The 18149-nt window shown below is 39.8% G+C and overlaps 1 protein-coding gene across 5 annotated transcripts in view; it reads left to right on the top strand.

Annotated features, from left to right (window-relative positions):
- Nucleotides 1-17944, top strand: part of LOC134213269 (tyrosine-protein phosphatase non-receptor type 14) — a 46899-nt gene extending 28955 nt beyond the window's left edge. For 4 of the 5 annotated variants that reach the window (XM_062692152.1, XM_062692150.1, XM_062692151.1 and 1 more), the window contains exons 3-8: nt 13208-16167; nt 16232-16450; nt 16516-16692; nt 16746-16905; nt 16967-17130; nt 17201-17944. In XM_062692152.1, the coding sequence (XP_062548136.1) occupies nt 13208-16167; nt 16232-16450; nt 16516-16692; nt 16746-16905; nt 16967-17130; nt 17201-17329 (3809 nt within the window). In that variant the 3' untranslated portion in view covers nt 17330-17944. Of the gene's footprint in view, nt 1-2400; nt 3225-13207; nt 16168-16231; nt 16451-16515; nt 16693-16745; nt 16906-16966; nt 17131-17200 lie in introns of those variants that run through there. The other variant, XM_062692153.1, reaches the window with a different exon arrangement.
- The last annotated feature ends 205 nt before the right edge of the window (nt 17945-18149 follow it).

Genomic DNA, 18149 nt, shown 5'->3' with positions numbered 1-18149 from the left:
AGGGCCCACTGTCAAACCCCACCACATCCTAGGCAAGCCCCACAACTCGCAGATGGCCTGGGGAGGGATCGTCAAGCCAAATTTACAAGCTACAATCATCAAATTTAGGAATTAGTTCATTTGATACATGTGTGAAATTAAAAAAATACGAGTTTTGCGAAAAGAAATTTTGAGGTTTTGTCCGGGCTCCCGCCATTGTGCAGAGGTTTCAAAAAAGTCTACGTTAGTGTTTGAAGAGGGGGGGGGGGGGCTATACAAAAGTCTACGTAGACTTTTTATACAATCTATACAGCAGCTTTGTGCAAAGTTCTTTTGTTTGATTTGTTTAGGATTTTTCTGGATATTATTTTGCAAGACTACCGAAATAATCTCTTAAATTTCTTGAGAACAATCTAATGAATTTCACTGAAGTAATAGTCTGAACTTCGGCTTAAAACTATCATGGATTTCTAATCTAATCTAATGGAACACAAACGCAGCGAGTACAAAGAAAGGAAAACATTGAGTTAGATGACGCCCAATAATTTTACTTGTCAAAATTTTCAATGAAGTTGATGTGAGGAATCTGTTTATTACTCATGATAATTTATTTTGTATTTAAAAATGTAAATAAAGGGCTTACAAATAAAACAAAAATATGTTGGATATCAGAAACACATGCTTTATTTGTTGAAATTGAACTGTAGCAAACTCAATATTTTTCTTCACTAAACAACCCAATTCTTCATGCCTGCCGTATCCTAACGGAACTATCAATTCTATACTTTCGCCTCTAGTTCTATCATGAACATGTACGTCTAAGTTTGGAAGATGATATTAGCATTTCCTTATCATTATAAACCCAATTGGGTTTTCTTTAGTTGGGGGTTCGCTAATTGGTCAATTAAAATGCATCTATACTGTTTTTTTTCATTTTGTAGAAAAACTAAACACGATTTTATTACGCTCAAACAATTTGTTTATTTTATTTTCATCATTGCATTAGGAATCGATTTGAAACATTTAATGTGAATTATTCACATCGGTAAACGTTGACAAAATGAGAATTTCGTTACTTTACCAGCATATTGAACAGATTTGCGTGAACTGTTTTCAACATGATGAGATAAAAGTACCAGATTTCAGCAACCCACTGTGCCAAAGTGCTCTCTGCTTAAGTCATTGATATGTTTGGCGATATCGGCTAGAAAAGCCAAGTCACTCATCTATTAAGTGTGTATGGTAGCTGTTATAGGAAGGAATTTGCTATAGTTTAATTACCGATCCAATAGCTGTTTAATTTGGACCAATTTCCCGGTGATGAAAGGCATTCTCGCTATTTGCAGACTATATGTTAAATCGCCTTCAAATTTCCTGGTTTAGAACCGTTCCGAATGAATTCGCGCAATTCCTAAATGGCTCTTCTATTTCTAGTTGAAGCAGATGATATTAATTTGGTCGTCAGGACGATCGACCCGAGGACACCTCGATATCACACTTTGTTAAGAACTAGCCTTGCGAAAGAGGTAAAATACCAAAAAATAATACTAAAAACTTATATGCTGAATACTTGAGGCATAACATGCTCAGGTATTTCAATACCAAACGAATAATAATTTGTGATGCGTTTGGTATTGTAATAACAGAGTATGTAATACCTTTGGGCATATTAATTTTTGGTATTTCACCTCTTATGCAAGGCTGGATCATAACAGAGTAAGGTATGATGTAGAGCAAATGCGGATGAAAAAAACACGACAAACAACAACTACACGATTTGTTTAGTAAGCTTTGGGCGGAAGTGCATGTCATGTCAAGACAAACAAATGTCGAAATTTGAATCATTTCTACAATCAGCACTGTCGCCGATTGTCGTTACAAACAATGTGTTATCTTAAGTCCATCTTAGTCACATTAATAAAACAAAGTTCTATCTGTACTAAAGCACATTTGCCTGTTAACAACACACACATCAAAGTAAATGTGTCGATTGTTATTCCCTCAGGGGGCTTTCCTAAGCAGCCACAACAACCACTAATTAGTAGTCAGTCTCATATAGGTAATCAATCTGCACTTCATCCTCCCCAATGGAGTTACGGGGGCAGGATGCCTTATGCGGATGCTTTAAGCGTTTGTACAACAATAGGCATCAGCGCCAACAGCGCGCGCTGTCGGAAATCTGTAATTCTCCTTACATGGCTCTGACTCATCGTCGCCACTGTTTTAGCGTCCAGGTGAGGGGACTACCCTCCCACGCGGGGAATCTCAATGCCTCGGTCAGGTCTCCTCTCGCTCGCGCTGTGCCGCAACTGAGAAAGATGATGAGTCTTAACAGCGTTGCGACCACGCAAAACGTTGATTCTAACGGGGCGGTCAGTTTGCTTACGACCACCTAAACAACGACGGCGCGCGGCAATACTCTTGGGCTCGCGAACTTTCAAACATCTTATCGGCAACGAACCAGCAAACATTCCTCGCTGGCAAACGAACTGATAAGCGCCATCAGTTGTATCTACGCTAAAGAATCTCCGATGGTTTTAGACTGGTTTATTAATGTGTAATAAATCTCGCATTTATTCCAAAGGCGATCAAGCAGTGACGCATCCGCGAGTGCAAGTGTGACGGGCAGAAAACACATTCCGTATTGCGTGTTTCTAAAATACAAACCCAGGTCGCTCACCGCGTCACTATGTTATCAGCCTAAGACGGTAACCTTGCGCGGAATGTACAATCGTGTACTGTTTTGTTGTTTCTATAGCAGTCGACTCATTCAGCAAGAGGGGGCGTATAGTGCTTGGAGCATACTTCGTCTAAGTACACACTAAGCCTTCATCGATGTTGAGGAGCTTATCTTCTTCCAACGGCATTTAGATACCATTGTAAAACGTGTGTATTTACCTAGACAGGAAAGTGAAATATTTCTCAAATGCGTGCGCGACGACGTCCACCCTCATAACAGCGTTAGTCTAATTCGGGCGGTTGGTGCAGTGATAGCTGATAAGACAGCGGCGAACCCCAGTTATTGCGCGTCCAGCTTGGGTTTTTATAGGACACAATAAACGAAACACAAGTTTTTCATGGTCGGCACCTGCAGCTCGGCCGTTTTGGCATTTTTCGGCATCCGCACAAGCAGACAAAACAGTATCAAGTTAACCCTATGACTGGCTGTGAGAATCCAGTGTAGTACAAGGGCAGAAGAAAGAAACGTGGTGAAATTATGCTGGAGCTAAAGGTGATACCATTGAGTAAGTGATACCCGAAAGCGGATTCCGATCCATGTAGAGCTTAGTGGTGTCTAGTTGATTGGGAGTTGAAGTGTAAATAACGCAGAAGAACATGACAAATAACGTATAAAGAATCATGGCGCTGTGCGTAAGAATAATGCAGTGATTTACATTTCTATGAATTCACGGATAAAGTATTAATTGGTCGTTTGTGAATCAGCGACCGAGCTTATAAATCAGATCGGAATTTTTATTCCGTTCACGTGATGATGCATACAAAAGTGCTTCTCGGTACAGTGAGCGAATGAAATATATGATGTGATTAAGATTATCATCGATCTAATCTTTTCGGTTTGTAATATTTATCAATTTATTTTCCTTGTTATCGATTATCAAGAGCGTTTGACTTTTTAATTTCACTCGGCTTCGTGCGTCAGGTCACTTATTGACCACTACAAATTACTCTTCCGCTCTGTTTCATACTGCAATATGCAGTTTCTCTATATTAATTTTAGCTTATTTGAATTGGATGCAATATTATGAAATTTCACTCAATTTTGACCATCATTATTATAAAATTGATCATAAAAAAGTGAAAAGTCTTCTATTCTATATAAAATTCCGTACATAATGTCTGGTAATACGATCAAACCTAGCTATGTATCTGCAGGGTCTTTTAATAGATATTTCACTGAATAAATGCCGGGTGGCTTACTTGCCCCAAACTTAGCTATATTTAAAAATTAGTTTAAAATTTCTTAGTAAAGCAAGTTTGTCGGTAGCGAGTGAAAATGAGAGAGAAAATTACAATTTCACAATTTTGTTATCATCGAGGAAATTTTACTTGTGTGACAATTTCCAATGCGGCAAACAAAACCTTCATAAAATGATGGTCCTGAAAAAGAACCAATTAAGTGCGCCTTTTGCAATCACTATTAGTATGCGAGAAAATTTCACTTAAGGACTCTTCCACCAAAAACAAGATTTCCACCACCAGCAACCACCACCGACGGCCATCATTGTTGGATGAATTTCGAAATCTGCTGTCGGTGGCCGCACGATTATTTACAGCAAACCAGATCTGCAGCAACCGCCAATTACGCGAGAGAATACCACTGATGTCGATGCTGGGACCGCTCTCTGAGAAATCTTATTTTTATTATTTCTTTATTAGAGTGATTTTGTAATATTTGATTAATCGGAGACGAGCCAGCCTCGGGCTGCAAGTCTCTTAAACAAAGACAAAAAAAAATTTGATTAAGTTCATCACTGACTGAGAAATCTTGAACAAAATGGCTCGCACATGCGGGGATGCTGCTTTCTTCTATCTAATGAAGTAAGCTCACTAGCTCCGCCCCTTTGTTATTCGTAATGAGTGCACATTAAATTTGCACCCATAACTATTAACACAGGGGCGGTGCTAATGGGCTCACTATATTAAATACAAGAAAACAGGTTTCCCGCGAGCGCGAGCCATTTTGTTCAAGATTCCAATCGTCAGCGGCAGTGTTTCAGGATCAGTATTCTAAATGGAGGACAATGGATGTGTGGCAAATATTGTTTACAAGAACAACTTGCTTTTGTATATGATAGTGCACTAAAGAAATCTGATATGAAAAGTGAAATATTCTCGCAATATTCGGACAATCGGTAGGTTACTGATAGAAGTTGTAAATGCTCTACAAGATCTCAAGAAGTACAGATAGAGAATAGATGGTAAATCCCAACTACTATTTACTTGGATCGTAGTGCAATTTACACCAGTTCTGATCAATCACGGAGTAGCAACCATTGATATGTACAGTCAGTCTAAGCTAAGCTACAAGATCTCAAGAAGTATAAATAGTTGATTCAAAAGTACTTATAAGATTGCCAATGTCGTTCCTGTTCGCGAGACTAACATCTAGATTACTTCGACTGACAGCCAAAGTAGTGGTACTTTAAGTATTAATGTTGGTGTTGGTGATGAAACGAAACATGCACTACAACATGATGCATAAATTATGACCAATTGAAGCTTGTTAAAGCATAATTTGAAAAAAATAATTAAAATGACTACAGCGCCACTAGCGTTCTAACTTGTGCTTCTTCTGTATAAATGTCCGTCGACGGTGGTTGCCGCAGACAATTTATTCGTCGCGGTAGCGTCTATACTCTATAGCCATTCAACGGTAGAAATTCAGATTTTCTCGCTAGATTCGGATAATCGTTTGGTTGCTGATATTGATTGTAGAGACGCATAATTGAAAATAAAACAATCATTTCCTGATGAATCTACTTTATTGGGTATAAGAAAGATTTTTTCACGAGTGTGAATCACTCAGTTAATGATTGAAAGTGAAATTATCAAGTATCAGACATTTGGTTTTCACTCAAGTGAAAACTTCTTATTAGTAGTTGTAAGTTATCAGCAAGGTTTCAAAAAGTGTAAATCCGGTTCTTCTCAAAACTCCAATTTAAAACGGAAAGAAGTTTGTTTAAGACGAAATTTCTTTAAAGTGAAATAAAATTAAATGGCTATGATTGCGTCGTTAGCGATCCCAACGGCATTAATGATCGGACGTCGACGAAAGTTGCCGTGGTAGCTTCCAAGGCCAATTAATAAAATTGTGCGCCTTTGCAATTACAAACAAAATGCCAGCAAATTTCAATTGTTTTATTTGAGTGTAGTTCCTCTTGACGACAAGTTTTCTCCAACAACCTCCGCCGACGGCCGCCATTGTTGGATGAACTTTCACTTTCACTTTGTTGAACATTTTAGATTAAACCAGTTCTTTTCTGTGTATAATGATGGTCCTGAAAAAGGACCGATTAATTCTAATTGTACCACTTGACCGTTATCCGATGATTCATTGCTACGGACGATGGCTGGTACACGCTACGTGAAATCTCGACCGTAAATGACGCGCTGCTGCCACAACTGCCGTAGACCGAAATTGTTCTTCCGCCAACGCCACCGAGCCGTTGGTACTGGGGCCGCTTTCAGTTTACAAATTGATTGATATGCAAATCTTAAAATTCAATCCAATCTTACATGATTTCGTGAGGTCCTAAGTTTGGAAATTTTCTTTCTACACCCTGTATCCAAGCTTTTCCAGGGCTTGGATGAATAAAGCAATGAAGATGAGGACCGATGCTTCAGCACCAGATATAGTCCCGAGGAAGGTAGCTTCATGAGAGAACAGTTTCAACGTGCTTAGTGAAGAATGCTCCCTCGCTCCATATGGCACTGTTGTACGAAACAGATGGAGAGTGAAACCAAACACCCGCTAGTGCAGAGAATATTTAACTATCTTGCCTCACTTATTAGGCTCTCCAGCATGACGTCACGAATGAATTCGGTCCTCGTCAAATGAACTTTTTTGACAGTTCAGAAGTACTCTCCACTGACTCCGACAAGAATCGAGTCCGTAACTGGTTGGCTGCCCCTGAGTCCAACAAGAAGTACTACTTGACTGTCACCAGATAGATCTGTACAGGAGTTCATCAAATTCACTCACTCGATGGATTTTGACATTTGAGCGGGTCGTCCACTCGAACAAAAGTTCATTTTTGAGTTCATTATGCGACCCGCTCAAATTTCTTGGAGGAGTTCATTTTGCGTTAGTCTATTGAGGTTATGTACAGACGCTGCCGAACCTAATACTGAGTTGCGCATTTATGTTGGAATGAATAAAAAAGAGAAGTAAAAGGTGTAAAAGAGAGTTTTATAATGCTGGCTCTCTCTTTCTCGCTTATATGGTTTTGTATTTACACAACACTCACTCGCATCTGCGAAACACTGCCGATGAACGAAGGAAGCATCCTCATTTCACACTGCTCTAGTGCTGCATTTTGACGTCACGAATGAATGAAATGAACTCTCGTTCATCAGTTTGAAAGGTAGCAGTGGTTTGTTTATCTTTTGATGTTGGTCGATTTAAGAAAGTCGACAATTAAATTTGAACCAACTATGACGAAGAAATGTGTTATATGATGGTGTTTTTTACAAAATCCACCGGGAAGTTTCCTTCCATGTTCACAAAAATTTCAGATTTTTTTCCAAGTTCTTGTAAACAAACAACTGCTAAACGTCAAAATAGTGAGGTTAAGTAAGAGAATGCAGCACTCTATTGGCAAACAAACATTGCCTGAAGAAGAAGAAGAAGCATAAAGATGATATGCGAAAAAACTAACAGTGGGTAATGTCTGTGACATAACCGGAAGTGGACGTAGGACTTGGCTTGACCATGCATGTAAAAATACATATTTTGCTCAGCATTATTCATAAGCGTTCATTATTACACGTTTCGTTACAAATCTAGAGAAAAAATATCAAAATGGAAAGGTATCAATCGATTTTTCATCTAATGTTGATTTGATTGATGAAAGTATGTAAAAAAATAATTCTTTGATTTCTAGAGACGGCAATATCATCATCCCTGTCCGGGCTGACAATAGTCATTCTCGTCAAAATATAGTCTTCGTCATAACATTTCCAATTCGGTTTCTTCATGCCGCATGCCTGCCACGAAGATAGTCGTGCAGCCAAAAGTAAAAAGACGATTTCCGTCGTCACTTCTTCACATAATCGATTGCACGTCATTATAGACGGAGTAGTTAAAAACATAATGACGTTTAGAATGAAGAAATAGTACGAACTTTGGTAACATAAATGTTTCGATAGCATTTATGACATCTTCATACGTTACTTCAAATTCATTTTCACAAAGAAATAATAAAAATTTTCGCAGGGCAGCTGTCGCTTGAAGCATAATGGTATGAAGTCTTCGTTCTTCGCTGTCGTCATGAAGATTTGGTTGCACGACGAAAGCTAACGTTGTGCGCGTCATTGACGATGCGTCGAGTAGCAATGAAGACAATAAATCTCGTCGCTACTGCGGTTTTTCTTGCTGCGACGATGACTATTGTCAGGCCTGTCCCTGTCGCTGGATGTTGGTTCTCTACCGACCGCTCAAGATAAAATTTGAGCAGGAACTAAACTCGCGTGAACCATGATTTTATCATTATATCAGAACTCTAGCCGAAGCTCCACCCCTTTGATGAATAAGACCATTGAACATCGTTTGCTCCCTGCTAGTCGTGGGTAATTAAAATGACAAAACATTTCAAAATTATTATTTTCTAAATAATAACTAATGAATAAAAGAGTTCACTATCAAAATAACATCTTGGGTTACCAAAGATGACTAACGCCTAAAAATGATTGCCAGGGGTGCGATAATTGCAAATATTACACTAATTTCACAATTTTTGAACATTTTTATTACATTTTTCAACATTTCATTTTTAAAATAAGATTCCAAAATGGGATCATGTGATGATTTCTAGCACATTATTTCGACATGTTATGCTGCACATTGAATTATACGTTTAAGCACTCCTCGCAATGTCTCTTCACTACATTGCTTGTCTTTTGTGATACCGCGACGCTACTGCGTTAACTCTTCAAATTAGCCAGAGTGGTAATAGTGGTAATAGAGTATACTTGCTGAAACACAAAATCACGTTAACCAAGAATATTCAAAAGCTTTATACCAGCGTTTGAAAGTTACACAAAATTCAGTAGCTATTTACCTATTCACATCAACAAATAAATCAAATTTTAAATTGAAATATTTAGACTCAAAACAGTGACAATTTTTTCAATTCTAATGGAGAAATTTCAAGAATTTTCGTTTAAATCTTAGAATAAGAAACGCATTTTCTTTTGTCGTGAGCGAGGAAGACAGAATTTTGTAACAATTCATCGCCATGAACGCGAATTAATAAAATTGTCACGCAAACGCTCTCCAATTAGTTGATTGTACTACATTTTCAAAATGATTCTATTGCGAAAAACTCTTTAGTAAGTATATTAGTGGTTCTGAAAAGATCCATTCACAATGTTAGATGTAAATTTCCTCTTGAGCGGTTCAACTGGGAGTTTATGATTGTTTAAAACATTATGAATCGATGTCTGCAGGAATACCAAACGCTTAACCGCTGCTGCCATCGGCCGAGAAAACTTGATCAGTAGTGTTGTCGTCGACACTCTATCGTCACACACCGCCGTGCCGCGCTTACTGTTGGCTTCTCGACAATGCCGGGCTGAAAATGCCGATGATGGTGACCTGAGAATGCTGACGATTCTGCCCTTAAAAAGGCTTGCGAATGCGTGGCTGAGACGATGATGCAACCGTTCACAAATTCCGACGATGCGCTGCTGTTATTGCTTTGCCTGTTTCGGTCAGATTGAGAGGAAAAATTCGCGCTGCCCTATTTTATGCCTTCTTAGCAGACCTAGCGTGAGCTCATTCGTTGACGTCTGCACCAATCAGTACGTGGTAATGGAATGATGCAAGAATGATGCGGTGCCCATATTTATAGGTTTTCGTGAATTCAATGCTTTGCTTTGAAAACAGTTTTAGGCCTATTGAAACAAGTTTTCAGATATTATCAAGCATTAATATGAAAGGCATACTTGAAAGCTGTCGATTGAGGGGTTAACTGCAGAAATCTATTCACTAGGGTAGAAGCTATTAACGTTTGAAATCTTTCAACACAGCGTAACGCGGCCGATTTAGAAATTTTGAAATGACACCCGGTATAGTAAAGAGAGACGTAAGTCCTACGTCAAAAATTGCACGGGGAAGCATACGAAGAAAATTTTGAATCTCTTTAAAAATTTTAGAAGCAATTTAATTAAAAACGGTTAGAGCGCGTGGTCGAAAATATCGTATATTGTGTATAAAGTGCAATAACACAAAATAAATTTTTCAATCGAAATGATGTGGTTATTATACAATATAAGAAATTTCCTACCCCGTACTGCTAACCGTTTTAATTAAATTGCTTCTAGAATTTTTTTTTTAAACAAATGCTACCCGTGATTTTGATATAAGAATTCGAAAATACGGGCAAACTTTTGTCCAACATTCTTAATAATACCATGATTTCTGTATATGCTGTATGTAAAAGTCCTCTCTATTCAGCTTGATCCACAGTTGTACTTCGTCAATCATCTAATCTTCACAAATCGTCGTCCACCTGATCCATTCCCTTTTGATCGTAGCGCATTTTCTCTTTTTGTAACCTGCGGATTGCTATTTGATTTATATAACAACAAACATGATTGATACGAGACGTCAAGATAGATTGGAGTCAGTACTTCAATGGTCTATATTAGAAACGTCAGAAGGGACATGTGTCTATCACCACTAATTGTTTTAAGAACGTGGCCGATGCTATTGCTAATTTTAAATATTATTTACTAGTCGACCCGGCAGACGTTGTCCTGCATAGTAGGCGAAAATGCGCGTTGTGAGCTGCCCATGCGAAATTTCCATACGAATCCTAAATTTAATTTTTCACGATTTTCCCAACTTTATTAATAATTTTCGCATGAGGCAATATTATATAAACCCGTCGGAAACTATAACGAATGCAACTGCTAAAGGAATTAAGAAAATCCATCCAGCCGTTATGCCGAGTTAGCCGAGTTATGCGGATACGACCACAGACCATTTCATTTTTATTATTTAGATTATTTTAAACTTTATTATGAAATCGGCTAATTAGTCACATTATCGTTTGATTGCCATTCTCGAGCTTGTTCCAATTCTGTTTGAACTACAATCTCGGAATCATAAATAATATCGCAAAATTGTCTATTCTGATGCACATGCATCATTTACACACACTCTACATACTTTGTAGCACATGTTCCAACTATTGAATTTCAATCATGGACACAACAAAATGAAATCTCGTATGAAATGTTTTTTCCCGTTTTTGGCAACATCCCCATTTTGACAACATAATATCCGGTCGTGTTGCCAAAATCGGGAAGGGATTGTAATCACTTTTCTTATCTCAATTCTCACTTTTTATTTCTCATTTCTCACTTTTCACTCTGCACTTTTCTTGTCTCACTGCTCACTACTCACTTGTTTCTAACGAGGAAAAAAGGTGAAACATGGAAGAAAGCGTGAATAAGTAGAAGATGGAAGAAAAAAAGATAAATAAGGGAAAGAGGGAATAAGGAAGAAAAAAGCTCTCTTTGCATTTCTCACCTTTTTTTTTCTTACTTTTCACTTCTCGCTCCGTATTTTTCATTTCTCACTTCTCGCTTAACATTTCTCATTTTTCACTTTTATCTTCTCACTTCTCACTTAGCATTTCTCAGTTCTCAATTCCCACTTCTATTTTCACTTCACTCTCCATTTCTCAGTTTCCTCTTCTCACTTTTCACTTCTCACTTTTCGCTTTTCTTTACTCACTTCTCACTTTGCACTGTTCACTTCGAATTTCTCACTCCAACTTCTCACTTCTCATTACTCAGTTTTCACTACTCACAATCCAAGTTTATTTTTAACTTTTTGGCCGAACGAAACTCGGCGAAATGGTCCGAGACCAGGTATATCTTGCATACAAACCGTTTCTGACAACATAAAGTTAGCGAGGTAAAAATGCATTAGAAAGTTGCTTCGACTTATAGAATATCGAGTAAGGGAGGTATCGACTTACGGAGGGTACGCAATATGGTAAATTCAAGAGACTTTAAATTTCATCGAGTAAGGGAAAATATCGAATTACAAAACATCGAATTAGGGAGAGTTCACTGTACGCAGATCTCTCCTCCCCCATACACGGAACCGCGAAACAACTCACTTTACGGTTCCTTTCACTCAAATCCACCCTTGCGTGGAAGAAGCCAAAAATAAGTAAAATACGAGAAAATCCGGTGAGTACTTTGCCTTTACTCCCGTGTTAAATTTTCACCCACTATGAAGTTTCACCAACTCAAATTTATGTTATTTTCATTCACCCGAGACTATGGTGAAAACTGAAAACAACTCAAATTTGGCTTCTTCCACGGAAGAGCACACGTTGGGTCGATGCAGCTCTCTTTGTTTATAATATCATTCACAGGGAATCAATTTTTCTGGAATGCGCGTGCGAAACAAGCGACAAAAGCGAACCAACGACAAAGCTTTGTCAACAACAAAAAAGAAGACAATCTTGTTGCTAACTTTTCAACCCGTTGTTTTGCATTATTTCTTGAGCGAATTTCGGTTTTATGCTATCATAGTTTCTGCTTTTATGAAAATATTCGAGAATCGAACAATGATTACAAAATTAGCATCGTATTCTCGGAAATATAAGAGCATGCAAGGCAAATGATTCTTGTCATATTGTGTTCGGGTTCGAATAAAGGTTTGTCGCTAGGTGCGTTTGTCAGTAACAAACTCTGTTGATGACAAAGAGTATATTGTTAGGCGTTGCCCGAATATTGATTCCCTGATCATTCATGAGAGGGAGTGAGAAAACTACCTAATATTGAGTTAAAAATTTGAACTTCGTACTCAAAATTGAGTTCTTAAAACTTTTTTTTTAGGTTCTTTATTTTTTCTGTGTAAGTCACAATAAAATTTAAAAAAATCATCTCCCGAGTATCGTGTATCATGTCATCCTCGAAATAAAAGAATCAGTTGAACGAGATTGACTTTCAAATTGACTGTTCAGAGCTTATATACAATGTTTGCCAATGTTTTAAGAAGTCTAAGAATGTTATTAAGAAAACCCCAACTTACAAGCAGATAGATTTGTTGCATACCGCGACCCACCCAACTCGCTGCCAATACATCGATCAGCTGATTGATTAGATGCCTTTCGCCACTTCTTATCTCCAAGTACTTTTTGGATCTCCACTTCGCTATATACCCCGATTATTATACGCGCAGTTTTGTCTTAATCAATCATTTTGACAACTGTTTTTGTCCTGTTATCATGCATAAACAAACGTTACTGCTATGCATATGTAGGTACTACGGTCTATAATAAAGCAAATTGTCGTGTGTCATTCTTTCTATGTCGCTTATATATGATTGTCTATAAAATAATTAAACCAAGGAATGTTATCTTCATACCTTTACATTTTAATTTTATAGTAGAGCAAGCAAACGTCCTCGGTCAGGTGTGGCAACTGCATTAATAGGCTTTCTTCTTCTGTCTGTCCGTAGATTCATCCACCAAAATTGATTGCACCCTCAGCTCGGAAAGCACCGGCCAAGAGTGTTTGGAGAATGTCTGCCAACGGATATCGATCAGCCAGCCGGAGTTCTTTGGTTTGCGATATGAGGTCAAGGGTAGCACTACCGGCGAAATGCGATGGGTTGACCTGGACCGGCCCATCAGTCGACAGTTGGAAAAGTTCTCCGCCAACATGAAGGTACTGTATCTTCGGGTTATGTATTACGTTTTGTCCGGGGTCAGTTTGATCCAGGACGAGGGTACGCGCAACTACTACTTTCTTCAGCTGAAACATGATGTGATCGAAGGTAGAATTAACTGTGATCCAAAACAAGCGGTAATTCTAGCAAACTACAGTCGTCAGGCCGAATATGGCAATCATCAGGACCGCCATACGGTGGACTACCTCAAGACGCTGTTGTCGTTTCCGAAGGAGATGATCCAAGCGGATTTACTGGAGACATTAACTGAAGAGGTGATACGACAAGCATACGAGTTACATAACGTAACGCAAGGAGCGGCAGAAAGCTTATACATTTCTGCGTGTCAGCAGTTAGATGGATACGGACAGGAAACGTTCGCAGCCAAAGACGAACACGCAGGGGAAGTGACGCTGGGAATCTCAGTCTCGGGCATAATTGTGGCCAGCGATTCGAATAAGTTCTACCCTTGGCGTGATATAAAGAATGTACTCAACCATAAAAAGTATTTCAACATAGAATGTTCAGATGCCAGTGAGAATGTGAGATTTACGGTGACGGACTCGACGACTGGATCTTACATCTGGAGGCTATGTGCAATGCAGCATCGGTTCTTTGCTCGGTTCGAGAAAAATCAAACACAAGCGAGCCAGTTAAATTTAAATCTATTCCAAAATGAGCATTTGAACGATAGCAGAGACGACCTGCTGAATGAAAGTCAGTATCAGATATCCTCCTCGGCAATGAGTCATATAATGGGTTCAGCGAATTGGAAGAGCAATAATGAGCTGGCTGCGCATTCTGCGGCGAGTGTTTGGAACAACTCTGCACATTCAATGGGAATGATGGTAGAATCCCAACCTTCACCGCTAGTAGCTTCAAATGTCAATATCGGCAGTATAGGTAACCTTAACAATAATAGTCTTATGAACTCAAATGCCAATGTCATGCAGTCAAGATCGTCACTGCAAACATCCACACTAGATTTGAATCTAAACTCATCGTCGGTGCCATTGGAATGTTCGGTTCACAGTTCTAACTGGGCCATAAATCCAGCCGGTTCGAACGCATCACTGATCAATCGTGCACAAAGCTCATCCTGCCTAGATTTAAGTAATAATAACGTAAGTCAAGATCGGGAGCGACTCAAAGCGCTTTTACCGACATATCGGCCTGCTCCGGACTATGAAACTGCCATACAACAAAAGATGCGGAGCAGTACCAACGACGTCCGTTTAAGTAACGGTAATTTGTTGCATTTGTCTGCTTCTCAAATGTTGGCTCAAGATCATAACCATTTGGATTATAACATAACCGGAAGTCAGCCGGACGTCTCCTACTTCACCCAATCGATCCAACATCAACCCACAATTCACCAACAGCCATACCCGGATGTTACTCATCACACAACGCCGCATATGATCGGGCCACACTACTCGGACGCATCGGATTATGGTCTCACACATCGATTCAAAATGATGAGATTAGTAAAACCGCCTCCACCTTACCCGGCCAATAGATTGAGTTCTACGTCGACTCCTGATTTAGCCTCTCATCGTGCGCTTTTGGGGTACCGCGGTGCTCACGTCTCCGGATCTAGTCCCGATCTTGTATCAACTCGTCCACTCATGAACCATGCTCAGCTTATGCAACTATCTCAAAACAACCAAATTTTCTACCCGGGCGCCCATCAGCTACGACACTCGCAAAATATCGTTCCGCACGGTACATACGAGAATCTAAACTTTGTTGAACCGACGAAACCCGGACTACATCCCGCTGCCCGAGGTGGAAACGTTCTATACTATATGCCAACCGATGTTGAACACCTGCTCATAACAGATGGAACTCAATTCCACAATGGTGCCATCGGAATCAGCCCCAAAGCTCACTTGCATCGGTCTTCCCAGCATATAAATGGATCGATTGAACCCATCTACGAAAATGTACCTTTGCCTTGGAAAAACGAAAACGAATCCATAGGTGAAATTCGTAACCGAACGTCCAGCGTGCAATCTGCCCCGGGAGTGTCACGTGTTAGTCAAGAACCCCAAATTGCCGTCGCTCAGCAACCTAAATTTTGCGTTCCGGAGCAACACATCGCCCCACCTCGTCATCCAAAACCTGCCCCTGAATCAACGGAATACCTAATAACCCATCAAGATCCCTTCACGATCCCATCAAACCAACCTCCTCCACCGCAAGCCATACAACCGGTCGCGCAAAACCCCCCAACTCCAATTTCTCACCAGGAAGTTATCAACCGATCCCACTCCACGAATGTACTCGACTCGTCTGCGTATTCCACCTTCGCTCCAGATTCTACCAACTCGGTGACGCACAACTCCACCTCAATCATCTCCAATTCCAATCCTAAATCCCACCGATCCTACGATCACTATTCCCAGAATGACTCCGGAATTAGTTCCGTGACAGCTTCCTCCTCGCACGTGACCAATCACAACCTGAGCGCGTCAATCTCGACCACGTCGGGAAGCAGCTCGGTAAAGGAAACTAAGCGGCGAAGGTTCTGGGATATTCTTGGAGGTCGATCGAAGAATTCGTCAGACAAACAGAAAAGTGCCACCCTTGGGCGAGAAAAGGACAGGAAAAACAAGTCAGCAGCCGTGGCCACGGCAAGCGGAGGTAGTGCCAACAGTTCCATGCACGAAGGCCAAATTAAGCATCGATGGTCGACGGGGATGCCCCGACAGCAGCCGCTGCCGTCCAACATCAGCAAAGAGAAGTTGGTTAGTATTATGATGTTCCTGTACATATTTAAGAACTCCGTTTTACTCAATATCTCTATTTTAGTGCTCACTACTGGAAACGAAACTCGCGGATCCGCAGCTCTATTGTGAATTCGAGCGGATACCGAAGCGGGTGGAAAATTCCAAATACGACTGTGCGCTGGCCGATGAGAACAAGAACAAAAATTTCGATCCCAACTTCCTGCCGTTTGACAACAACCGCGTTCGGTTGACTCCGACGAGGGACAATCGAATGGGTTACGTGAACGCTTCGCATATAACTGTGAGTCGATCAGAATTTTCCTTTTGATAAATGTGACACTGATTAGTTGATTGTTTCGTTTTAAGAGTACTGTTGGTAACAAGCAGAGGTTCTACATCGTAGCCGAGAGTCCAAACGATACGCTTACGACGAATATTTTCTGGCAGTGCGTCTGGGAGGCAGACGTGTATCTACTGGTGCAGCTATCGAGTGAACTGAACTATATCCCTCAGACTAGTGAGCGTTGTTTAGAATATGGGCAGGTATGGCATTTTTAAATGGGGTAATTTACGAAATGTAACTCGTTCCTTTTCAGTACCAAGTGTGGCGAGAGTTCTCACAAGAAACGGATCGTTGCACCACCTCTAAGTTGCGTGTGTATCATACGCAGAGTCGACGCTATAGATCGGTGTGGCATATTTCGTACAGCGAGTGGGGTGATCAGAATTGTCCCAGCAATGTGGGACATTTCCTAGGTGAGTGTTGGTTAATCATTTAGACAAGCAACAACTAGTACTCCTTTCTACTCTGCCACAGGTTTCCTAGAGGAACTCAACTCTGTTCGGTTGGCATCGGTGGCCGAGGTACCGCCATCACACAACACTAATCCACCAGTGCTAATTCACTGCAATGAGGGCGGTGGTCGGACTGGAGTGACCCTAGTAGCTGATCTACTCATGTACACCCTGGATCATAATCAGGTACGACACCAAGATGTGCTAATATTCATATATTTCCGGGTTATAAATACGTTTTTTTCTTATCGACAAGGACCTCGACATCCCAAGGTTGATCGGACAAATACGACAGCAGCGGAACAACATCATACCATCGCTAGCACAATACAAGTTCATTCATGCCCTACTGATTCATTACCTGAAGCAAACACGACTCATTTAGTAGAAGGAAAGTAAGGGAATCACTTTTCGAAAATAGTTATTTATTAACGCTTCACCTTACAACCAAGCTCAAGTAGTACGTCTACTGTGTAGTTTATTTCCGTTTTATTTTTCTTTTATTTACGACTTTTTGATAGATTAGTCATTTTATGTTTTATTTAATTATCCGGTATTATTGTGAAGTCAAAAGTATTCTTCTAGTTAATATTTTAAACAAACGACTAAACTGTCTGAAATGAAACGAAATAGAATGAGCTTGTGCCTTATCGTTCTATCCCTGGTTCGCGGGTTAGAGAACCCGAAAGCTGAAATACAAATAGCAGTCAAGAGCTAGGGGTCACACTATTGTACATAAGTCATTTACGGCAATTTTGCCATTTTTATATGAGAACGAATAACCAAGAAAATGTTAAAGTTACGCGAAAAGAGTATTTTAATAATTAATTGCACTATAACTGTGAAACAAATCTAGTACTAACAAATTTTAGGTGACTCAAAATTAGGTTAAAATGTAAAAGAACCTACTTATGAAACGAACACAAAGACGTCTCAATTTATAACGAAACGAAGCATACGTCCAATAAAACTTCCCACTTGGAAGAATTTACCGATACCAGCGCGATGTGTTTTACTTATGATTCGAAATGCTAGCCCACCACACTTCATCTTATAAATCAATACACAACTCATGTTAGGCTGAACACACATTGTGAGGTATAGTGGGGTATTCGCGTTCTAATTTTTTTTTTCAACGAGCATCTTGCTTTCTGTACCTTTGTTTTAGGATTGATGAATAGCTGTGAGCAGTAAAACTGGATTAA

This window comes from Armigeres subalbatus, chromosome 2, assembly GCF_024139115.2.
Source record: "Armigeres subalbatus isolate Guangzhou_Male chromosome 2, GZ_Asu_2, whole genome shotgun sequence".
In the NCBI taxonomy this organism is placed as follows: Eukaryota; Metazoa; Arthropoda; class Insecta; order Diptera; family Culicidae; genus Armigeres; species Armigeres subalbatus.
The sequence above is the reverse complement of the archived record's forward strand: the minus strand, read 5'-3'. Positions and strand labels throughout refer to the sequence as shown.